Source organism: Aquarana catesbeiana, linkage group LG06 (assembly GCF_042186555.1).
Source record: "Aquarana catesbeiana isolate 2022-GZ linkage group LG06, ASM4218655v1, whole genome shotgun sequence".
Taxonomy (NCBI): domain Eukaryota; kingdom Metazoa; phylum Chordata; class Amphibia; order Anura; family Ranidae; genus Aquarana; species Aquarana catesbeiana.
Window position 1 is genome coordinate 108,083,343 of NC_133329.1, and position 26,139 is coordinate 108,109,481.

At 43.4% G+C, this 26,139-nt stretch overlaps 1 protein-coding gene across 5 annotated transcripts in view; it reads left to right on the forward strand.

The window, feature by feature from the left end:
* Nucleotides 1–25,145, forward strand: part of TBC1D24 (TBC1 domain family member 24) — a 75,175-nt gene extending 50,030 nt beyond the window's left edge. For all 5 annotated transcript variants that reach the window (XM_073636635.1, XM_073636637.1, XM_073636634.1 and 2 more), the window contains 4 exons: nucleotides 4,254–4,317; nucleotides 12,435–12,530; nucleotides 16,218–16,440; nucleotides 24,462–25,145. In XM_073636635.1, coding sequence (XP_073492736.1) covers nucleotides 4,254–4,317; nucleotides 12,435–12,530; nucleotides 16,218–16,440; nucleotides 24,462–24,640 — 562 coding nt within the window. In that variant the 3' untranslated portion in view covers nucleotides 24,641–25,145. The remainder of the gene's footprint in view (nucleotides 1–4,253; nucleotides 4,318–12,434; nucleotides 12,531–16,217; nucleotides 16,441–24,461) is intronic.
* Nucleotides 25,146–26,139: the final 994 nt, after the last annotated feature.

Here is a 26,139-nt window from a genome sequence, read left to right on the forward strand (position 1 = left end):
TCTCTCTCTTTCTCTCTCTCTCTCTTTCTCTCTCTCTCTCTTTCTCTCTCTCTCTCTTTCTCTCTCTCTCTCTCTTTCTCTCTCTCGTCTTATGAGTGCTGCTTGCTAATTATATATTGTATAAGCACAAAACTTTACTTTTATTTCCCCACCACTGTGCCCATCAATTGCAGCCACTGTGCCGACTAAATGCAGCCACTGTGCCATTAAGCACAGCCAATGTGCCACTACCATCAAACGCAGCCACTGTAACCATCAATTTTTGTGGCAGTCACATTTGTCTGCAGTTTGTACCCATAAATTGCCACCACTGTGCCCATTAAACGCAGCCACTATGCCATCAAACACAGCCACTGTACCCATAAATTGCCACCACTGTGCCATCAAACGCCGCCACTGTACCCATAAATTGCCGCCACTGTGCCCATCAAATGCAGCCACTGTGCCATCAAGCGCAGCCACTGTACTCATAAATTGCCACCACTGTGCCCATTAAACGCTGTCACTGTGCCCATCAAACACAGCCACTGTACCATCAAACACAGCCACTGTACTCATAAATTGCTGCCACTGTGCCCATCAAATGCAGCCACTGCCATCAAGTGCAGCCACTGTACCCATAAATTGCCACCACTGTGCCCATCAAACGCAGCCACTGTGCCCATCAAACGCAGCCACTGTACCATCAAACGCAGCCACTGTACCCATAAATTGCCACCACTGTACCCATCAAACGCCGCCACTGTACCCAAAAATTGCCACCACTGTACCCATTAAACGCAGCCACTGTGCCCATTAAGCACAGCCAATGTGCCACTACCATCAAACGCAGCCACTGTACCCATCAATTGCCACCTCTGTGCCAATCAAATGCAGCCACTGTACCCAAAAATTGCCACCACTGTGCCCACTAAACGCAGCCACTGTGCCATTAAGCACAGCCAATGTGCCACTACCATCAAATGCAGCCACTGTAACCATCAATTTTTGTGGCAGTCACATTTGTCTGCAGTTTGTACCCATAAATTGCCGCCACTGTGCCCATTAAACGCTGTCACTGTGCCCATCAAACGCAGCCACTATGCCATCAAACACAGCCACTGTACCCATAAATTGCCGCCACTGTGCCATCAAACGCAGCCACTGTACCCATAAATTGCCACCACTGTGCCCATCAAATGCAGCCACTGTGCCATTAAGCACAGCCAATGTGCCACTACCATCAAACGCAGCCACTGTAACCATCAATTGCCGCCAGTTTGCCCATCAATTGCCACCAGTTTGCCCATCAAATGCTGCCAGTGTCCCCCTCCCCCCGCCCAGCACTTACCTGTCTCAGGTCAGCGCGTTCCTCCACGCTCCCTCCGATAGGCATCCAATCACAGCGCCTGTCGCTTCAGCCAATCAGGTGACAGGTAACCAGACCCAGTGCACCTGATTGGCTGAGAGGCGGGTCAGTGTTAGGGAAGCGATTTATTTGATTTCCTAACACAGCACTGTGTAAGCAGCGAACGTACAGCAGTGTGCCCGCTGTTTACCAATTTGGAAGCCTATTAGAGCTGACGGCTCTAATCAGGCACTTCTAAAAACACCCCGCCGCTGTAATTCAGATGCCCGATGCCTGACAAGGGGCTGGACACCTGAATAGGGGGCAGCAGCGGCGACAATAGATAGATTCATGCGTTGCATGAATCTATCTATTGAAGATTGACGGTTGCAATGGACGCACCGCCACTGCCCAGTTGTATTTCCCCTGGGTGGGGAAATCCACCATGTTTTACATTATACGTCCCTATACACTGTGTGCCCTATAAAAAGGAGGTGGGCTTTTATATGTGTCTTCTCTATATATAATGCACTCTTCAAATGTGCTTTAAAATGCATGGTTTTCCATTTTATGAACAAGAAAATAACGTTATGCTGTTGATTGGGTATATTAATGCTATGGGGCTGGTATGACATTTTTTCCAGGGCTGGTTTTCATTCCCAGTCTGGCCCTGGGTAATGCCCTATGCCCAGTTCCATTCCAGGCCTTTACAACAAGACATCTTGTCGGCTTGGAACAGAGGAAGAAAAGCCCTGGATTATCCAATGTGCTGATCTCCTCAGGCAGACTTTGCCCATCACTGTCATAGAATTAAGGGCAGTACGTCTGGTCCTGAGGTCCTGGACGGTGGAGCTTCAGGACTGCCCCATCAGGGTTCATTCCGACAATGCCACAGCAGTGGCCTATATAAACCACCAAGGCGGTACCAGGAGTCGTTCAGCTCTGAAGGAGGTGAACTACATACTAGCCTGGGCAAAGGGACATGTGCCAATGATATCGGCAGTCCCATATCCCTGGAAGCCAGATTATCTCAGCCACCTGCAGATCTGCCCAGGGGGATGGTCCCTACACCCAGAGGTGTTCCAGGAAATTTGCCAACGTTGGATAGCCAGAGGTCAACTATTGGCATCCAGGTTCCACAACAAGCTATGGTAGTTTGTGTCTCGAACAAGAAATCCTCTTGCAATTGGAGCAGATGCTCTGGTTCCATGGAACCAATACTCCCTGGTTTATGCTTTCCCTCCGATCCCTCTCCTTCCACATTTGTTGCACAGGATTCAGAGAGAGGGGGTTCCAGTCATTCTGGTGGCACCAGCCTGGCCCAGAAGGCCCTGGTTCCAGAGATTGTGAGACTGACGATAGACAGGCCATGGACGCTTCCATGTCGCCCCGATCTACTGTCTCAAGGTCCTATATTCCACCCCAATTTACAGTCTCTAAATTTGACGGCATGGCTATTGAAGCCAGGGTGTTAAAGGATCGTGGTGTCTACTCCTAGTGAATGCTAGAAAAGCTGTCGTTAGGAAAATTTATCATAAGGTCTGGAAGACTTTATATTGCTTGGTGTGAAGCCAGAAAATGACATCCTCGGAAATATGTGATTGGGAGAATTCTCTTTTCTACAGTCAGCTGTGCAAATCAAATTGGCTTTGAGTACAATCGGAGGTCAGGTTTCGGCCCCATCAGTATTCTTCCAAAGGCCTTTTGCCTCCCATTCACTGATCCGAACCTTTATGCAAGGGGCAACTCGCTTGCCTTGTCCTGTGGACAGATTCTCCCACCTGCGCTGTGGATCTCTGCAGCTCCTCCAGAGTTACCATGGGCCTCTTGGCTGCTTCTCTGATTAATGCTCTCCTTGCCCGGCCTGTCAGTTAGGTGGACGGTCATGTCTTGGTAGGTTTGCAGTTGTGCCATACTCTTTCCATTTTCGGATGATGGATTGAACAGTGCTCTGTGAGATGTTCAAAGCTTGGGATATATATATTTTTTTACTTTTATTTTTTTTATAACCGAACACTGCTTTAAACTTCTCTACAACTTTTGTCCCTGACCTGTCTGGTGTGTTCTAGGAAGTGTGTGTGTGTGCGCGCACGCGCTCACTGGTAGGGGTATGTAATCTCTAATTAGCCGCTGCTAAAGTGCTGACAGGGGATGGAACCCGTCCTGGCTCCTGTAAGGCTTCAAAGAACAATGGGGTGGCCCCTAAAAGTTGCACATCTAGGTGTCCTGGGGTGGTGAGTGGTATCCTCAGCCTGGACTCCAACCAGGCCACGCCTCCAACGCGTTTCAATCCCTGACCTGTCTGGTGTGTTCCTTGGCCTTCATGATGCTGTTTGTTCACTAAGGTTCTCTAACAAAATCACAATAATATCACAATAATACATCTACGTTTTTGGTTGTAACAAAATGTGGAACATTTCAAGGAATGAAGGAGTATGAATACTTTTTCAAGGCTGTGTGTACATGCATGCATACACACATACATGCATTAACTTTAGATATATATTTAAATTTTTTTTTTTTTTTTTTATGGCTTTTAGAACTTTTACACATGTTTTGAAGAATAGTCCCATATCTCCCAATGAGCACTGGAAGAAAGGCTTTTTCTCTAGGACACAGTTCCGCTTGTATTTTTGTATTTAGTTGTCAGGGTATAGACACTGGATGGAGCTAGGCCTCTTTTTATATAGTGTCCAATGCTCCTAGAGGCGGGAGCTATACCCACATGTTAAAGAACAGCACCTTGTCTTCCAATTTTGTAATGCATACAAAATCTATTTTTTTATGAACCTCATATGTAAATATAATTTCTTCCTTCACCTTTTTTTTTTTTTTCTTATCTTATCCCCAGTGGCATTTAAACTGACTTGGCCTTTTATTCTGACTGACCTTCTGGTTTTTTGTTTTTGTTTTGTTTTTTTTCCAGGTTTTTCATGCATTGTGAAGGACATGAGCCCACCCTACTCCTGATCAAAACTAGCAGCCAAGAGGTATGTATTATGGCATACACAGACTGGTAATCGTAACCTTGGCTCAGATCTGCAGTATTTGAAGGAGATATATGGGGGGGAAAAAAAAAAAAATATATGTGTGTATGTGTGTGTGTATATGTGTGTGTGTGTATATATATATATATATATATATATATATATATATATATATATATATATATATATATATATATATATATATATATATATATATATATATATATATATATATATATATATATATATATATATATATATATGTTATTCTCATCTATGCTGCAGAATCGCTGTGATGTCCCTCTCCATCTCTAAGCCTGAGAACTAAATGATCACATGCGCGACTGCCGATTTGCTCAGTTCTCGGTCTGCTCTGAGCAGAGAACGGCCTCTCACTCACTGGAGGGTGGGACAGGAGAAGAGGTGGAAGTGGCTGGCTCTGACTCGCAGCTGCACACTGAGAGGCTCAGTCCATTATCCATCGGGCATCTGGGTGGATCCTGTCAGCATCTGGAGTGGCTATGAAGTCAGCTGACAGCAGACTTTAGCCCACTGTCAGCTGATTCTGGGTCACAGGAGAGCACTACTAAGCGCATTACTGTGGCCCACAAAAGAAGTATGCCCCAAAAAAGCTGTTTTGGTCGTCAAAAAAAAAAAAAGCTTTTAATTAAAATGAAGTTCTGCTATATTTATACAAAGAACACTTAAGTCACTGTCCAGATAATTGATCACATGCCAGTTAACCTACCAGTTTGCTTTTTGGATCAGGGATGGTCAGAGGAAACCAACATAATAGGAAGAACATGCAGATTGCATACAGTTGGTGCCCCTTCACAGAATTGAGAAGAGGACCCTAGCACTGAAATGCAAAACTTCAGAAATTTTAATTACATCTGAAGGTTACTGGAACTTTACGTAAAAAATGTGCTTCATAACCTTCCCAGTGTGGAAGGAGAAGGTCTCATTCCGCTGCAGGATCAAGCACTGTATACTGTATGTAGCTGAGGTTTTATACAGTTTTTTTTATACAGCACTCCTAAACGCTGCAAGCTTTACTGTGCTCTATGGCTGGCCAGGTGTAAATGGGCTCTGCTGTCCATGTGCATACGACAGCCCTCCAATCTGATCTGCCTAGACCATGTGTCAGACAAGACTTGTGAGCTAAATCTGGCCTGCCAAGCCACTACTTGTGATCCTTGCACCTCTCCTGCAGTTGTGGCACCCCCCTCATCTCTGACCCCGCCTTGTCTCAGCAGTTGGCAGCAGAGAGGAGGACAGAACTTCTCCAGCAGATCCTGCACTTCTCTGTGAAGCCGCAGTACCCCTTTGTCTCTGTCTTCCTTGGTTTCGGCATTCAGCAGCTGTCTCCAGTCTTCCTCCAGACCCTTTATATTTACCAGCTCTGGCCCCAGTATCTTCCCGGCGGCAGCATATGGCAAGGGGGGCGCATTATGATATAGGGGGATGGTGGGGGGGGACTCTTGACTTCTGATGGTGGGGGTGCTCTGGACATCTAGTCTTACAGATACAACTGGTCCTTTTTAGAGCAACCTTATTGCTTATGTGGCTTGTGATGAAATTGACTTTGACACGCCTGGCCTGGCCAAAGGAAAATGGATCCCCTTCCGTGTGTGTGTGTGTGTGTGTGTGTGTGTGTGTGTGTGTGTGTGTGTGTGTGTGTGTGTTTGTTTTTTGTTTTTTTTTGTTTTTTTTATGGATGATGGAGGTAGGCGGGTGTAAATAGACATAAGTCTGTTTACACCCGCTGGTCCATAGTTGTGAATGGACCGTCCAATCAGAATGGTCATGTAAAGGGGACTCAAGTCAGGTTTTTATTCCTTCAGTTTTGAGTCTTGACAACCTTAGATGAAAAATCCCCACCACTTATATTTGTACTTGTCCTTGGAGCAGTAAAAATTGCTGTCTGGTTACCTGTTAAAATAAAATAAAAAATAAATAACAGTTTGAATAAGGCCCCATACGCACTATTGGTAAAGCTGAAGATAAAAATCTGCAGAAAATCTAAAACCATGTAGTGCAAGGGCCTACCTCATTGCATACAAATTGAAACTCTTAAGGTTTGACCTCATATTTTATATGGTTTTGGTAAATCTGAAGACAAAAATCTGCAGAAAATCCTAATGGTGTATATGGGGCCTTACTCCTACTTAATGTGAACCCCTCATGAGAGAATGAAGGATGCTGATTTCCTGTTGTGAGTACGCTAGTTCCCAGGTGTTCATGCTGATGCTTTAAGTATATATGCGAAGGAATGCAAGAATGCTGACTCTTCTCTGCAGCTTATTGTGGGTCTGTAACTTAAAGCCTAACTTGGGGAATTACAAAGAACTACTGAGTTAAGTGCTCCTAAAATCTAGAAGTATAGAAATAGGGTGTACTAGATTATATTTCCTCACTCTGGCAGGCTTCCTCCCATCTATGCGATCAGTCCCCCGAAGCCTCTTCTATAAGACTTTCCCACTGGTTGTTGCATTCTGTTATCGCACAGATGGAGGGAGCCTGGCAGATCGAGGAGTAGGGTATTACATCTTCTCTAATGACATTCACTTACAGTCAAGGCCTTTTTTCTGCAGCATTGTCCCCTGCATTCTTCTGCTGTGCTCTAATGAATCTAGTCTAGGGTGACAGGTTGGCCATTCAGCAAAATACAAAGCCGGTCTCCTGTCTCTATGTAGCGCCCTCTAGTGGTGACCAGAAACGGCTTCACAGCACAGATAGATGCAAGCAGAAAGCTAGGTCATGCTGCTGTAAATAAGTCCCCTTGAGAAATGGCCTTTAATTTTGGGGCTAATTAACACTAGTGCGTTGATCTGTGTTTTTTGTGCACTTGTATAATGCCAATTAATGCATAGACGTATAAAGCAAAGGTTTTCAATGTGATCCACTTACACTACAACGCTGCATTGCTTTAAAATGCAACATGTATGCATAATGCAATGCATATAAAATGCACGTCAAAGAAAAAAAATATGCGTTATTAATTTTTTGCCTTTTACAAGCACCCGTACCGGCAGCCATCTTTGGGGAATTGGAGAGAGGGGGAAGAGCAATGTGTGCAGAGCAGGTGCTTTCTAGTCAGCATTGTTTTGCTAGACATCCTGTTTACCAAAAAACTTCAAAAACGAATATCTTCACTCACTCCTTCTCTAATCCACAAACAGGATGTCGCAAACATGCACAATGCACATCAAAACTCACATTAAATGGATGGAATTCAGTGGGAATTGGGTGTGAATTCAGTCTTAAGGAGGTTGTACACCCTTCAATTATACCCAGTGAATGGACTATCCACCGGTGATCCAGAGATGAAACAAATCCCCTGCATAAGTTGTATCTGTTTGAAGGGATGTAGAGAAGACCGCAGACAAAGTGCTGAATTTGTAAGCTTGTCTGAGAGTTCAGAAAAAAGTGGTCCGAGAGCTGAAGTTACACTCTGCAGAGCTCAGTGGGGACACCTCTGAGAGCTGATTGGAGGGAAGGGACCCCTCCCATTCATACAGGAACTGAGGCTGTCAATCAGCTGGAGGTCCATCCCCTGTCAAACGTTGTTGTGTTTTTTGTTTTTTTTTTTTTTGTTTTTTGTCAGGAAAACTTGTCAGAAATTATTCATGTTGATAGCAGAGGAACGAAGCAGCAGACAGAAATTACTTTTTTAACGCTCTGGACTGAGACAAGTACACACTATAGAGGGATATGCTTTAATATTTCATGTCTGTGGTTTGAACAACTTTCAGGTTGCGGGGACAAGTACTGATGTATGTTTTGTGACGGTGTAGTTCTATTTTAGGTTGGTAACACTCGCATAACCGATTGTACAATGTTTTAAGTTGACCATACACAAAGCAAATTTTTGAGCCTTGGGTGGCACTTTTTGGCACCCTCCTGAGCAACATTCTTTGGCCTGAAAAATCATAGGAGCTGAGCATAAAATTGTTGTACAAACAGTCGCTTCCATTGAGTCAGAATACAATAGCTGGCAATGGAGATTCCTTGTGCATCCAAGCTGATTAGCGTGGATTTTTGTATTGGCCAAAACTCCAACATATTTTAACATGCATGCAGCACTTTCAAAAACTTCTCTTCTACATACATAACAAACTGATTCCTACATCGGAGTGCTTGTGTGCGCGCCTGTACATTCCCCCCCATATATTTATTACCAGTAATTTACTTTTTTTTCACATTTTAATATAAAAATAAATGCAGGATTGAGACAGCTTGGTGAACAAAAACGCCATAAAATGTAATTAAACACTAGTAGGCTATACAAGAATTGCCCGGACTCTTTATACATATGAAGCAATTAGTGCAAGACTAATAGCAGTAGATTATGAAGAGTATTGTCATGCGTTTTTTTTTTTTTTTTTTTTTTTTTCCCCAACCATCAGTCCAATATTTGTATTCATTTTCTACAGTGAGAAAAGGAGGAACACCATAGAGTGCTATTAAACCTGCGGCCTCTCTCCATTTTATTTTATATATAATATATATATATATATATATATATATATATATATATATATATATATATATATATATATATATATATATATATATATATATATATATATATATATATATATATATAATAAAATTTTACCTACGTGCTCACCAATGTAGATGCAGCATGGATCCGATGCTGCTGCTGTACCCTGCCAGCTCTACACTGAGCAATCAAAGACTGCTGATCACTCAGTTCTCAGGTCCGTTTTAAGGACAGAAAGCTGACTGTCAATCGCCATTCTCTGCTCTACCCCCTCCGGTGCTCACTAGAGTGCTGGACTGTGGATGCCTCGGGCTCTCAGCTAGCTGTTGGCCCAGGCTTCTGGGCGGACCCCAACATTGTCGGAATCCCTGCAAAGCCTGGACTGGCGCTGTGACATCTGCCAACAGCAAGCTTTAACTGATTCTGGGTCTCCGGAGTGCAGAACTAAGTGCACTCTCAGGACCCAAAAGACCTTTGGCCCTACTTCTGCTGTAATTACACTTGCCTCCATGCTGTGATCCATCTGCCATTTACTTCCGGCCCTTGCTGTCTTCTGAGTAGAATTGGTTACTACAATGGCCGCCCTATAGCTTTCTAGAAGCCCAGAAGCATTGAGGCAGTAGTAGCTTTCACAAGCAGGGTCCTCTTAACCCTCTTGTCTTGATTTTTATTGTAACTGTACTGTCTCCCTTTATAATTGTAAAGGGTTGCACAAACAACTGTTGGTGCTCTTGTCCATAATATTAGTATCACTCCATTCCATTCAGTTTCAGCAGAAACATATCTCAGAAAAGACTGCAATAAGGTAAGTGTAATTGGCACATAACTGTCCTTACATTTTTTTTTTTTTTTTTTTTTTTTTTTTTTTCTTAATAAAAAGTATTTTTATTTTTTTTAATGACCATTTCTGTACACTGTTGTGCATTATAAAAAAGAAAAATAATTGGCCACACGTTTTACTTTCTATGTTTTTGATCTAGGGAGGTATAGTGGCAAAATCCTGGAGTAGGGCTTACTAGTTTCCTTGTTGGTAACCCATGTAAATTTTTTTTTTTTTTTGTGTGTGTGTCAGTGCTTCACTTCACAGAATTGTACATACTTGTATAGTTAATCTGGTTTAAAAAAGGCACAAGTCCATCTAGTTTAACCAAAAAAAGGGGAGGGAAAAAAATTATACAGCCTCATATACACAATCCTTCACCCACAGTTGATCCAGAGGAAGGCAAAAACCCCAGCAAAGCATGATCCAATTTGCTACAGCAGGGGAAAAAATTCCTTCCTGATCCCTTGAGAGCTAATTGGATATTCCCTGATCAACTTTACCTATAGATGTCAGTACCCAGTTATATTAAAGTAATTGAGAGCATCCTGGTTTCTCTTGGTCCATCACCATCATTGGACTGATTGTACTGGGTCATACCATTCTGAGTCCTGCTTAGCAGTACTCCTGTTTCTTGTGCTGATGAGCGCTAACAAGCTTGAGAAACCGTATTCAAGGTGGTTCTATATTGTAGGCTGTGGGGAGATTTACTAAAACTGGTGCACGGAACGGATTGTTACAATCTGCTTTCAAGTTTTATAGTTAAAGCTTAAAGTGATACTAAACACATACTGTTTAATTTACATTGTTCATTTTTTTTTCTGTATGTGGATGATGGCACTAATTATTTTAATTAAAAAAAAAAAAAAAACCTCGGTACTCTTTTTTTTTTTTTTTTTTTTTTTTAACCCTAAGGCCCCTTTCACACTGGGGCGGTAGGGGGCGTCGGCGGTAAAACAGCGCTATTTTTAGCGCTGTTTTACCGCGGTATTTGGCCGCTAGCGGTGCGGTTTTAACCCCCCGCTGGCGGCCGAAAAAGGGTTAAAACCCCTCGTATAGCTCGGCTATAGCCGTGGTATTACCGCGGTATAGCTGCACTGTCCCATTGATTTCAATGGGCAGGAGTGGTGAAGGAGCAGTGAATACACCGCTCCTTCCCCGCTCCAAAGATGCAACTCGCAGGACTTTTTTTACCGTCCTGCCAGCGCACCGCTTCAGTGTGAAAGCTCTCGGGCTTTCACACTGAACAAACAGCGGAGGCTGTTTAGGGGCGGTTTGCAGGCGGTATTTTTAGCGCAATAATGCCTGCAAACCGCCCCAGTGTGAAAGGGGTCTTATGGATATACAGCTGTTACCTGACCCAGCTCTTTCCCAGCCTGTCTGCAGGGAAACGTAAGCAGGAGTTTCTAGTCCTTTGCTACTGGTCACATGTTCAAAAAAAGAAAAAACGCTTTTGGACTAGAGATTAAAAATAATTAACATCTATAAACGGTTTTAAATTGTCATACAAATATACTGTATATTTGACATCAAATTGTGTGTGGGTTTTTTTTTTTCTTTCTCAATAACATGGTTTGGGCGAATTTCTGCCAGTCAGAATGTCACACCCCCTCTAGCCTGTGTCTTAGAATGACAGGGAGGTGAAGCCTCCATCAATCTACATGTAATATCCTGCCCCATTGTGTTTAGTTGGTTAGTGGACTTGGAGGAGGGAGTGAGTGGGCTTTCACTTACCACTGTATATACGCCCACATGTCTCTATAGTCACATGGGCTGCTCAGATGTGAGGGGGAGGAAATGCTCAGCATAGAAACGCACTGAAAACTGAGGATGTGCAGAGCTGCAAAATCCCTAGCTGAATTGGGGACATGGACAGAAGGTTGCGATTAAAAAAACAGCAGGATCAACCAGGTTTTTTGCAGAATACAGAAAATGAATTTCATAGGCCCCTTTCACACAGCGTTCCCTTTGTCCATTTTTTTTCATCCATCCGTTGACTGATGAAAAACAAATCAATGCATCTCTGTGGAAAAACTAATGTAAATGGATGATTATCCATTTACATCCGCTTCCGTCAACATATTTTTTGGAATGGATTAAGCCATATTTTTCTTCTGTTTTTAAAGGGGGGAAAAAAGTATGAAAAGCGGATGTAAACAGATAAACGGTCTGTTTTGCAATGGTAGTAGATGTGAAAAAAACAACTGATTAGTTTGTTTTTTCTTTGAAAAAAAAAACGTGAGTGAACTGCTGAAACAAACGGAACGCTCGTGTGAAAGGGCCCATAGTGACTGGGCAAGTATGAACGGCATGTAATACAGCATCTATTGATAGGTGTTTGTTTTTTTTTGTTTTTTTTGTTTTTATTATACAGGTTTAGTGACACTTTAATTCAACAAGCTGAAGTTAGAAGTTGATTGGTTACTATGCACAGCTGCACCAGATGCTGTGTGCGATCAACTCTGAATGCATATTTTGCCCATTGATCATAAAGGATTAATTTAATGCCTTCCTTCTTGGAGAAAGCATTGGTGCACGTTGTAGAATTATGGTAATCCCAGTAGGTGGTGGCTGTTATCATTGTGTTGGCCAGCTCCTATCTTTAGGACTAGTGAAAGGAACATGGAAGTCTTGACTGACTGCATAGGTTGTTTACAACTTACCTGCTACATATTGGCAGAAATCTATAGTACACCTGTAGTTGCTGATCATGGGGGGAAAAAAACGCCTACTCATGTTGACTGATCATTTTCAATGTCTCTCCATTTTTCTGTGTTTTCGTCTGTTTTCTAGGTGTGTGGTGCATATCTGTCTACTGACTGGAATTCACGTAAGAAAAGCGGAAACAAGCTGAGCTTCTTTGGAACTGGAGAGTGTTTTGTTTTTCGGGTAAGAAGTTCTTCCTACGGTCCTCCTTTTATACATTCAGTAAAGCCATACCTATGGGCAGCCCAGTAATTATACTGCTTCTAATGGGGTTTCTGAACTCCTAAAGGACATTATTATCTTTTTTAGCTTGTTGGATAATCTCAACATGTAGGCCCAATTTTATTTATTTTTTTTTGTTTTGTTTTAGAGCTGTTTAAGGCTGGGTTCAGACTAGAGCATGCTCCGGCTCACAGCAGGAGTTCGGTGCATCTCCTGTCACTGTTTCAGGTCCGATTTCAGCCCGAATTTTGGGAATTGGAATTTGGGAGCGGGTACCTGTCAAAACCAGGTACCCCCCACAAAAGGTGCCAAATGCGGCAGTGGAAGAAGGGGGGGGGGGGGGGGGGGTTGTGGAGGCAGACAAGCGGACCTTCCCCTTTTGGGTGGAGCTCCACTTTAAGGTAGATATTGAGGCAAAAAACATATTTCTTATCTTATTTTTGATATAGTAAGTAGCTCAGGGACAGGACTCTGGAGGGCAGAAAATTAGAATGGGCAGGCAAACGCACATAAAATTGACTCTGTGACACTGACAGCAGTGTGCAGCAGAGATGACACCTCACTGACACGACATGTCCCCTCCTGAGTCACTGTGAGTCTCTCCTCACACCAGGTGGTCCCTTCAGTACAAACCGCACTGACCGTGCCACTACCGGCTTGCCTTGCTCCCATCCTGCAGACCTGGACACGAGGCTCCAGCCGTTCCGCTCTGCTCTGATCTCTTGCACCATGATATCACACCATATCAGCACCGCCTCCGCCAGACCCGCTACAGGCACTGTAGCAGGAACTTGGATGGTCTCGGCCAACTCCAGACCAGAAATTCAGTGCTGAGCATCAGTCATATTTTTTTTATTATTATTATTATTATTACTGACAACCTTTTCCTGTTACTGGCAGTAGAAAAGTGCCCGTTTTTTATTGGCTGCCAGTAAATATACTAACGGTTGGCAACACTGCTCCCCACCTACAGAAAATGGCTCTGTGGGAGGGTTGCCCCCATCAAAACAGTCAGTGTTGATGGGGGAATCGAGCATTTTTCTTTCAATCTATGGTTAAAGGAAAGAAAATTGCATAATGTATGGTCTGCCTTACTTCTGAGCTGCTTTAGGTTGCTTTGTTTGCTTTCACATTGACTTGTAAGTCTGGCAGGCGGGGGTAAAATGGTTCAGACGCAGCTGAATGTTACATTCACGCAAGCAAAGCAAATGCAGGGATTTCAATGGAGGTGTACATGGCTTTGTAAGATTATTTTCATAATGCTAACACCGCATTCTAGATCCTTCCAAACTGCTTCACAAACAGAGGTTGGAAGGAAACCACTAAAGCCTTTACATGCTAGTCCTTAAAGTAAATCTGTACTGTGTTCATGAAGGGCAATTTTGCATATGCAACTCACAGGTTTGTTTTTAAAGTGAAAGTCAAGCCTAAAACTAAAATCTGTAAATCTACTTGCAGACACAGTCTAAGATTAACCTATCTAGACCCGTAAAGCAAAACTCGCTATACATAACTTTTCTGAAGTCACTCCGGTCTAGTCTCCAGCAGCGGAAGCTCTGTGCAGGACGCAGCCTGCAACTGCTGTGAAATGCCAGGGAAGTGACGTCACCCATAGACTTACTATGGGGCTTCCGTTGTTGCTTCCTTTTCTGTACCCGCCTACACAGAGAAGCCACCGCTGGCAGCTCAGCGCGGGATCGGATTGGCTTCAGAAAAGGTATGTATAGCGAGTTTTGCTTTACAGGCTAGATAGGTTAATCTTTGCTTGTGGCTGCAAGTAGATTTTAGAGATTTTAGTTTAAGACTGGACTTCCACTTTAAGCTAAACACATTCACATGTACAGTGGGGCAATAAAGTATTTAGTCAGCCACCAATTGTAGAAGTTCTCCCACTTAAAGATGAGAGAGGCCTGTAATTGTCATCATAGGTATACCTCAACTATGAGAGCGAAAATGTGGAAACAAATCCAGACAATCACATTGTCTGATTTGGAAAGAATTTATTTGCAAATTATGGTGGAAAATAAGTATTTTGTCAATATCAAAAGTTCATCTCCAATACTTTGACCTCTGTCATTGCCAACAAAGGATATATAACAAACGTTTTCTGTAAGTCTTCACAAGGTTGTCACACGCTGTTGCTGGTATGTTGGCCCATTCCTCCATGCAGATCTCCTCTAGAGCAGTGATGTTTTGGGGCTGTCGCTGGGCAACACAGACTTTCAACTCCCTCCAAAGGTTTTTCTATGGGGTTCAGATCTGGAGACTGGCTAGGCCACTCCAGGACCTTGAAATGCTTCTTACGAAGCCACTCCTTCGTTGCCCGGGCAGTGTGTTTGGGATCATTGTCCTGCTGAAAGACCCAGCCACGTTTCATCTTCAATTCCCTTGCTGATGGGAGGAGGTTTGTACTCAAAATCTCACGATACACGGCCCCATTCATTCTTTCATGTACACGGATCAGTCGTCCTGTTCCCTTTGCAGAGAAACAGCCCCAAAGAATGATGTTGCCACCCCCATGCTTCACAGTAGGTATGGTGTTCTTTGGTTGCAACTCAGCATTCTCTCTCCTCCAAACACGATGAGTTGTGTTTCTACCAAACAGTTCTACTTTGGTTTCATCTGACCATATGACATTCTCCCAATCCTGTTCTGGATCATCCAAATACTCTAGCAAGAGTATAGATGGGCCCGGACATGTACTGGCTTAACCAGGGGGACACGTCTGGCACTGTAGGATCTGAATCCCTGGCTGCGTAGTGTGTTACTGATGGTAGCTTTTGTTACGTTGGTCCCAGCTCTCTGCGGGTCATTGACTAGGTCTCCCTGTGTGGTTCTGGGATTTTTTGCTCACCGTTCTTGTGATCATTTTGACCCCACGGGGTGAGATCTTGCATAGAGCCCCAGATCGAGGGAGATTATCAGTGGTCTTGTATGTCTTCCATTTTCTAATTATTGCTCCCACAGTTGATTTCTTCACACCAAGCTGCTTGCCTATTTCAGATTCAGTCTTCCCATCCTGGTGCAGGTCTACAATTTTGTTTCTGGTGTCCTTCAACAGCTCTTTGGTCTTCACCATAGTGAAGTTTGGAGTGTGACTGTTTGAGGTTGTGGACAGGAGTCTTTTATACTGATGACAAGTTCAAACAGGTGCCATTAATACAGGTAATGAGTGGAGGACAGAGGAGCCTCTTGAAGAAGATACAGGTCTGTGAAAGCCAGAAATCTTGTTTGTAGGTGACCAAATACTTATATTCCACAATAGTTTGCAAATAAATTCTTTCCAAATCAGACAATATGATTGTCTGGATTTGTTTCCACATGTTGTCTCTCATAGTTGAGGTATACCTATGATGACAATTACAGGCCTCTCTCATCTTTTTAAGTGGGAGAACTTGCACAATTGGTGGCTGACTAAATACTTTTTTGCCCCACTGTAAAGGTAAGAAAAGGACTCTAAAATTGGAGATGATTAAATGGGTGGAAGCAAAAACTAGACTAAGAAAACCATTTGCATTTAACCTACATGTTCAGACTTCTCAGGGGTCAAAGCCGTGTACTTCAGAACTGGATGGTGCGGACATTGTGTACATGGAAGGCATAACTGGCATAATTTTTTCAGCGTTTTAATTGATTCTGTTTGTTTAGCTTCAGCCAGAGGTGGAGCGCTACGAGTGGGTGATCATAAAACACCCCGAGCTCGGCAGAGTAAGTGCAACAGTTGACCTAGAAGCAAACTCTTCCCAAGACACAGCTGATGGCACGGACCCTTCTGATCGCCTGTCTCCATTCCTGGCCACTCGCCACTTCAACCTTCCATCCAAAACAGCCTCCATGTTCATGGCTGGGAGCACAGAATGCATTATCATAGGTGAGTAGTTAGAGCACAAAGTGTAATACTGGCCTATTTTTTATTATTGCTCTAAATGTTTAACCACTTTAAACTCCGGAAGGTTATCCCCCCTGCCTGACCAGAGCTTTTTTTTTTTTGCCATTTGGCACTGTGCTACTTTAACTGGTAATTGCGCGGTCATGAAATGCTGTACCAAACAAAAATTTATCTTTTTTTTTTTCCCCCACAAATACAGCTTTCTTTTGTGCGTATTTGATCACCACTGGTGGGTTTTTTTTTTTTTTGTTTTTTTTTACTTTTTTGCAATATAAATGAAAAAAGTGTGAAAATTTTGAAGAACTACTTTTGTTATAAAAAATATCCAATAAACTCAAATTTTCTCAAATGTATTCAGCTACATGTCTTTGGTAAAAAGAAACCCAATAAAGCGTATATTGATTGGTTTGTGCAAACGTTATAGCGTCTACAAACGGGTGTGTGATTATTTTGTTTTTGTTTTTTTTTGTTTTATGTCTTTTTTTTTGTTTTTCCTTCACACAAAGCTGTCACTTCAATTATATATTGCTCACACATACCATGGGCATATGTGAAGTTACACCTCAAAATACATTCTGCTGCTTCTAAGGGGATACCACATGTGAGACTTTTTGGCAGTCTAGCCTCATACAGGACCCCGAAAACAAATCGCAGCCTAAAAGGAACAGGATTTCAAAGGGTGTAAATTGCTCATTTCACTTCCTCACTACCTATCAGTTTCGGAGGCCATGAAATGCCAAGATAGCACAACCCCCCCCCCCCCCCCCCATGATCCGATTTTGGAAAGACACCCCAAGCTATTTTCTGAGAAGCATGTTAAGTATTTTGTCACAATGTTTTGAAAATTTAAAAAAGGAAGGAAAAAATACATTTTCGTTTTTTCCTTTCTTTTTCCAAATAATTGTGGCAACAAATGAGATCTGCAAATACCTTGGGATGTCTACTTTCTGAAAAGGGGTCATTTGGGGGGAGTTGTGCGATCTTGACAGTTCATGGCCTCTGAAACTATCATGGGTAGTAAGGAAGTAAAATCACCATTTTATGCCCTTTATAAAGCCTGAAGGCGGGGATTGGTTTTTGGGGTCCTGTACGCAGCTAGACTGCCAAAAAGTCTCATGTGGTATCCCCATACTGCGGAGAAGCAGCAGAATGTATTCTGGGGTGCAGTTTTACATATACCCATGTGTGAGCATTATATCATTTACCTGACAACTTTGTTTTTCTGAAATTACAAGGTGTTTTGTCACAAAAAAAAAAAAAAAAAAAAAAAAAAGATAAAATATTCCATGCACTTACCATGCCTCTCAGCAAATACCTTGGGGTGTCTACTTTCCAAAAAGGGGTGATTTGGGGGGGGGGGGTTTGACCTGTCGTGGTATTTTATGCACAACATTAGAAGCGTATGCCACACATCACCCACTCTTCTAACCACTTGAAGACCAAGCCTTTTCTGACACCTTTTGTTTAACCACTTCCCGCCCGGCTCATAGCAGATGATGGCCGGGCGGTGGTTCAGTTATCCTGACCGGGCGTCATATGACGTCCAGCAGGATAACATGCCGCCGCGCACCCGTGGGGGCGCGCATCGCGGCGATCAGTGGAGTGGTGTGTCAGTCTGACACACCGCTCCACCGATCTTTCTTAAAGAGCCTCCGGCGGAGGCTTTTTACCACGTGATCAGCCGTGTCCAATCACGGCTGATCACGATGTCAATAGGAAGAGTTGTTGATCGGCTTTTCCTCACTCGCATCTGACAGATCGGCGGCTCTCCTGACAGGGGGGTCTGCGCTGATTGTTTATCACCCCACCCCGCCCCCCCTCAGATGACCACCAGGGATCGCCACTAGGACCACCAGGGAGAGGGGCAACATGTGGATGGCCAGGTATGTACCCCATGGCCACCCACATGTGCCCAATCAGTGCCCACAAATGGGCACTGATTGGCACTATTATATTGCAGTGATGCCCATCGGTGCCACTCATCAGTGTCCATCGGTGCCACCCATCAGTGTCCATCGGTGCCACCCATCAGTGTCCATCGGTGCCACCCATCAGTGTCCATCGGTGCCACCCATCAGTGTCCATCGGTGCCACCCATCAGTGTCCATCGGTGCCACCCATCAGTGTCCGTCGGTGCCACCCATCAGTGTCCGTCAGTGCCGCCATATGTGTCCGTCAGTGCCGCCATATGTGTCCGTCAGTGTAGCCATATGTGTCCGTCAGTGTAGCCATATGTGTCCGTCAGTGTAGCCATATGTGTCCGTCAGTGTAGCCATATGTGTCCGTCAGTGTAGCCATATGTGTCCGTCAGTGTAGCCATATGTGTCCGTCAGTGTAGCCATATGTGCCCGTCAGTGTAGCCATATGTGCCCGTCAGTGTAGCCATATGTGCCCGTCAGTGTAGCCATATGTGCCCGTCAGTGTAGCCATATGTGCCCGTCAGTGTAGCCATATGTGCCCGTCAGTGTAGCCATATGTGCCCGTCAGTGTAGCCATATGTGCCCGTCAGTGTAGCCATATGTGCCCGTCAGTGTAGCCATATGTGCCCGTCAGTGTAGCCATATGTGCCCGTCAGTGTAGCCATATGTGCCCGTCAGTGTAGCCATATGTGCCCGTCAGTGTAGCCATATCAGTGCCCGTCAGTGTAGCCATATCAGTGCCCGTCAGTGTAGCCATATCAGTGCCCGTCAGTGTAGCCATATCAGTGCCCGTCAGTGTAGCCATATCAGTGCCCGTCAGTGTAGCCATATCAGTGCCCGTCAGTGTAGCCATATCAGTGCCCGTCAGTGTAGCCATATCAGTGCCCGTCAGTGTAGCCATATCAGTGCCCGTCAGTGTAGCCATATCAGTGCCCGTCAGTGTAGCCATATCAGTGCCCGTCATTGAAGAAGAAAACAAACTCCTTTACAAAAAATTAACAGAAACAAAGAATCTTGTTTTTTTTTTTTTCAAAATTTTCGGTTTTGTTGCGCAAAAAATAAAAAACGCAGAGGTGATCAAATACCACCCAAAGAAAGCTCTATTTGTAGGAACAGTGTAGCATGACCGCGCAATTGTCATTCAAATTGCGACAGAGCTGAAAATTGGCCTGGGCGGGAAGGTCTAAGTGCCTGGTATTGAAGTGGTTAAATGAAATATGAACAATTATTTATTTTTATTTTTTGCTAGAAAATTGCTTTGAACCCCCAAACATTATATATTTTTAAAGAGGAGGCCCTACAGAATAAAATGGTTGGCGTTTGCAATTTTTTTGTCACAGTATTTGCACAGCAATTTTCCAAACGCAATTTTTTTTGGGAAAAACTACAGAGACAGATTTAGCCGTTGTGATATATAACCAGTGTTCATTTTTTACGTCAAATCTCAATTTAGTTTTTAGTCAGTCTTTTGACTAAAATACAATTTTAGTTTTAGTTGTATTTTTAGTCCTTTAAATTATTTTAGTCAACTAAAATTGGTGTTCATTTCGTTGACGAAAATAACACTGTCTGGGAGTGACTTTTATTTTACTTTTATTTTAAGTAAGGGTTGCTTTAAAACAGAAGTATGGGAATTCAAAATAACAAACATTTATATTCACCTAGGTGGATACAGCATTGGTCCAATGCTTCATCTGTCCCCCCCACCTCTAAGACCAAGAACTGAGTGATCAAAGACCGCTGATCGCTCTGTTCTCTGTCTTCAGTCTATGGCTGTCAGTCCCCGTCTCTGCCCAGCCCCTCCAGCGCTCACTGGAGCGCTGGGCTGTGGAGGGGACGGGAGCGGGTGGCTAAGGCCCTACATTAAAGTCTATCTTATTTTCACTTACCAAACCAGTTGTATCGTTACCGAACCTTTTAAGAGAATTGGATCAATATGGTTCCCTGTCGAATCTAACAATGCATATGTCCAAATCTGAAGCAATGAGGGTATCGATTTCTTTGCACCAAATCAAAGCCCTAAAAGTTAATTTTAATTTTAGATGGACTGGATTGCCCCTTAAATACCTGGGCACATTCATTCCACCTAAATTAAAGCACACCTTTGAATTGAATTTTCCACCTCTAGTAGAGTATGGTTCTTACTTTCCAAATGGCATCAGGGACTTTTTTTCTTGGTTTGGTAGATGCAATATAATTAAAATGGCAATTTTGCCCAAATTTTTATACCTTTTTTCAAACATTACCAATTTTATATACCTTCAGAATTTTTTTAACAGATTAATGCGCTAATAACCAGTTTTATTTGGGCCTATAAAAGACCTAGACTATAACGTCGACTTATGACTATGCCTAAGCAGTATGGAGGGGTAGCGGTACCCGATATGCAGAAATATTATCGGGAAGTGCATATGGGAGATTAATAGGTTGGTGCAGACATATAGATTTTAAACTGTGGCCAAGGATTGAGCAATCACAAAGTATGGTTCCGTTGCGCGGTTTGGTGCTTTACAGATCTTAGTCCTGCTCTTAAAATGCACGCAACCATGGAACCTACCCTACGTATTTGCTCTCGAGTATATTCTACTACTTCATTATCATCTACCTACTCCCCCCTCTATCCTATCATGGGGAACCCCCTTTCCCTCCGGGGTTATAAGAAGGTCCTTTTTTAGAACACTACTAGAGTCGCAATGCTACCAGGCTTCGCAATTTGCACAATCTACGACCTGGCCCTCATTGTCGCTGTTGACTTCGTCAAAGGACCGATTCGGCCTCGACTTCTGGAGTGGTGCACAACTTCGACATTTTTTCAATACTCTCCCGTCCCCGGACAGATTTCAGAGACTGTTGACTCCCTTAGAACAAATATGTGAGGACATAGGCCCCCTTTCCCATACACTTTCACAAATGTATGCGTTACTGATTGCCCCCCCCCCAGAAGGGTACATTCCCCCTTTTGTACGGAAATGGGAAAGGGAATTGGATAGGACCTTTCCTCCGGCACAACAGAGGCGGATTATACGCTCGGCCTTAAAATCATCCATTTGTGCTCGGGCCCAGCAAACTAATTTTAAACTTTTGACGAGATGGTATCGTACACCTTCAATACTTCATAAATACTCCCCCTCGATTCCAGACAAATGTTGGAGATGTCTGGAAGACAGGGGGACTTTACTTCATATTTTCTGGTCTTGTCCGAAGTTGGAGCACTTCTGGAAGGAGGTGCAACGTATATCTCAGAAATTTACAGACTACATCCTTCCCGAGGATCCGGCTCTATTTTTATTACATGTTTCGAACATACCAGAAAAGACATATAATTAATTAATATATTAATTAATACTGCGCCACGTCTTTAATGCGGCCAGATCGTGTATTGCCCGGCAGTGAAGAGACTTAAGACCCCCTTCTATCTTGCTCTGGCTTACAAGAGTGGAAAAGGTAAACGGGTTGGAAGACCTGATACACTCGGCCCAAAATCGACACGAGATGTATTCTAAAACCTGGGCTCAGTGGAATATATTCAAATTTTCAGAGGAAGGAAAGGCTCTTTTCGCTTCCTAAGATTACCTAAACAGTGTGGGAATGCAATCGAGGACCTCCACATCCCCTGCTGGTGGCTATATTTGTTCCGATTCTTGTTCACACCTCCCCCTTCCTTTTTTTTTTTTCTCTTTCCTTTCTGTCTTTACTGTATTTTCTTTTCACTTTATAAATGTTTTCGGGTTTAGTTTTCTATTTTTATGGTGTTAAAGAAATTATGTTATCCCTATATTCATGGTGACAACGACTAAGTGAATTTAGAGTGTTGACTCTTTACTTAAGAGTTTAAGAATCAGATGTTGAGACATTTGGGAGTTCCGACTGGGCCGCTTATATATTTATAGTTATAAGTACTAGTATGATATATCCCTTTTGTATAGGTTAGTTTTTTTGTGCACTCTAGTTATGTACCTGTCTAAACGAATTTGTTGCTATGTGTATGTTGGATATTATAAATAAAGAATTAAAAAAATAAAGTCGAGATCAATGCATTGACAACAGCGGACCTTAGCCCACAGGTTACAGGAGTGCAGAATTAAGTGCATTCCTGTGATCCCCCGGCTAAGCAGGGCCAAAAGAGCTTTGGCCCTACTTCTCCTTTTTAAAGCGGAGTTGCACCCAATTTTGAGAGGTGGTCCTAAACGAAAGACCACCTCTCCACCCCTCATTTTTGGATATTTTAAAAAAAAATTTTTTTTCTTTCTCCAGTACCTCCTTCCCCCTTTTTTTTTTTTTTTTGTACTAAGTGTCCTTCCGATCCAGCTGGGCCACAGCCCAGGTTTTCACATCCTCTTCTGCGTCGAGCCCCCCGTTTGTCTTTTGGGACCTGTGTGTCCCAGATGCCAAGCTGGCCATGCACAAAGCACTGCACGACTCGCCCATGTACAGTCAGAAACTGGCAGTGAAGCCGCAAGGCTCCACTGCCAGTTTCCCTTAGTTTGAATGGTGGCGCCTGCACCTGATCCCATGGACTGATCGGCCTCGGGGGGGCGACATCGCGGGCTACCTGGACAGGTTCGTTTCCTTTTTAAGTCTGCAGCTACAAGCACTGCTGCTGACTTTTAAAAAAAAAAAAAAATGGCTGGAACACCGCTTTTAACTACTTTTTTTTTTTTTTTTTTTTTTTTTTATTGCTGTCCAGTTAGCAAGTCCTATAAGGCATTGCAAGCCACTGACCGTTACAAGCATGACTCCCAAAGGCAGAGGCACGATGGGACTTGTAACTCCACAATAGCTAGAGGGCCACAGGTTAAGCGCCCATAAGTTAAAGCGGTTGTATCCTCCTCCATGCACACTTTTACCTACAGGTAAGCCTACAATAAGTCTTACCTGTAGGTAAAATTAATATCTCCTAAACCTGTACGATTTAGGAGATATTCACCTTGCATGCAGCCGCTGTCATCAGTGGCGCATGTGCTCTGAAGGTCCGGCAGATGCTGCCGGTAAATCTGAGCTTCTTGAGCGGAGCCGCAAACCCGGAAAGAAACACAAAGGCAACACATCAGCTCCCTCATCAGTGACCAGGAGGCAAGACGGGGCTTCGTTCTAAGGTAAGTATTTCATAATGAGCTAGTATGCGATGCATACTAGCTCATTGTGCCTTTTGCCTTTTACAGGTTTGGGGGTTTTTTGTTTTTTTTTTTGTTTTTGTTTTTTTTTGCCGGGCATACAACCGCTTTAAAGGAAACCCTTCCTGGGAGAAACTGGAAGGCCACCATTGCTGACTTCTAATCCTGCAAAAGTTTGTCTGGCTTTCATGCTGATAATCTTATTTCTGTACATTCTCACTAAATCTTAACGTTGCATTTATAGGTAAAATAAACAAATTTTTCTCAGCAACTGGTACAATCTTGTCACAGTGCCTTGATGTTGGGATAAATGATTTCCTGCACATGCATGGGAGTTGCATCATCTTCTGCCATTTAATCAAGGCTAGGGACCTCGCGGACCATAGTGAAGAGGTAAGTATTTTGCACCTTTTTTTAGGCTACTTTCACACTGGGGAGTTGGGGGCGTTGCCAGGGCTTTACCGTCGTTTTTTCGGCCGCTAGTGGGTGCTTTTAACCCCCCTAACGGCTGAAAAAGGGTTAAAAGCGACACTGCAGCCAGCACTTCGGTGGCGCTGCCCATTGACTTCAAAGGGCAGGGGAGCTGAAGGAGCGCCTCAAAGATGCAGCTTGCAGGACTTTTTTTGGCGTCCTGCCAGCGCACCGCTCTAGTGTGAAAGCCCTCGAGCTTTCACACTGGAGTGAGGGGAGAGGCGCGTTACAGATGCTATTAGTTTGAGCTTTTGCAAGTGTGCAGGTGAAAATCATTTCTAACCTGATCCACCTGCTTGACTTTAAACAGTACTAAAGCCACTATGTCAGTATAATAGCCAGATAACCAGCATTTTCAGAAGGTCATTAATGTGTGCATTTATTTCTTTTGGAAAATGTTTAGTTTACTGATTGTCAGATGAATCCTTTTTAGATCTGCTGCATTGCTACCTGTTATTGTCTTATTAACTGGTCCTGCCTGAATCTTTCCTTCCACTAGGTGGCGGAGATGGACAAGCTTTATATTTGGACTCTGATCTGAATTATGGAAGAACCAGCCACTGCAACACCTTCAACAACCAGCCTCTGTGCTCCGAAACCTTCCAGGTTGCAATAATAGAGGTCTGGGGTTTTGAGGACAATCTCCACAATGAGGAACGTCCCTCAACCTTACCTTGAGCCATTTTTCAATGACCGATGTCACCAGCGTAGAATTCTGGGACAGCTAAGCAGGTACACAGGAGGTCTGCTGGAGTTGCTGTTCACCACTGGTTCTTGTCTGATGGACTGAAATGTGTATCTGTTGTGTTGTGAAAGACCATTCTATGACCTCTGAGTCTGAGATTGATAGATGTCTGTTGAAGTAACATCAACTTCATTCCATAGCATATCAAGAATTCTTATCATTTAGACTTTGCACAGAGGATATGTGACTTCCGCCCATTCCAAGTGTGTTTGCTGTGGTATCTGTGCCCTGTGTGCTTGTCACATGCAGCTATTTGTTCTGTCTTCATGTATTTGTGTATTCAGTCTTTCCTTCTCCTCCCTCAGAAACCAGCTATCATTTGTAACATTAAATAAGAAACCTTAAAAAGAACTAAAGAGTCTGGATAGCTGATTATTTCACTTGTCCTGAGTCTGTCTCCATGTTGGAAATTTTAGGAATAAAAGTGAATCTCAGGCATTGATTGGTCCTGTCTGTCTTCTTTTTTTTTTTTTTTTTTTTAAATAAATTTTGCATTTTTAAAGAGAACTCCTAGGGGGGCAGCATAGTGGCTAGCACTTATGCCTTGCAGCACTGGGGGCCTTGGTTTGAATCTCAGTCATGACACTATCCGTATGGAGTTTACTTGCTGGGATTTCCTCTGGGTAAGGATTCCTCCCACACTCCAGCTGGTAGATTAATTGGCTGTTTTTTAAAAACTGCAACCTCCTGTGGCTAATGCAGTACTGGTATGCATATCAGTCATTGGAGCCACAGAAAATGTAAGTCATGGTAGTAGGGATGGGTAGAGTATTCACTTTGCACTTTAATTCTGTCTAGTAATGTCTACCTGGTTCCTAGTTTTATTGTGAGCTGTAACCATACTTGCACTGAAGGTGACAGATCAGTTGCAATCAGGTGAGTGGAATCTTCTAAACCTGGCATTTTGTAGATGGGGGAGGGTGAGTGTTTGATGGGATTGTGGTTGAAATCCCCAGATGCAGGGTGTAGTCTGAAGGACACTCATTTCCAGCTACAGGCATCATAAATCAGAGCATTGTTTTTCCAAACAACCTACCAATGGGTTCTATGGGACACTGATGGGTACACTTGCTGCAACCATGGCTGTCTCTGCTGCAACCATGGCTGTCTTGTGTTAAAGTGAGAGTAAACCCTCCTAGAAAGAAAAACATGTAGCTACATACCTGTTCCCAGGTGTGTGTGTGTGTGTGTGTGTTGTGTGTGGTGTGTTTTTGTTTTGTTTTGTTTTTCTTTTTTTTTTTTTTTTTTTTTATATTGGCTGGTAAATGCTCCTATCTAAACTTTAAAACATTACCAGCCTTTGAATGTCCCCCCCCCCCCCCCCCCCCCCCCTATAGAGAGTCTGTCTAGAACCACTGGTGCTGTCTGGCCAGCACATGTGCAGTAGAGGCTGCTGTCTGTCAGGTTCTGTGTCCGGAAGACACATGCGCTG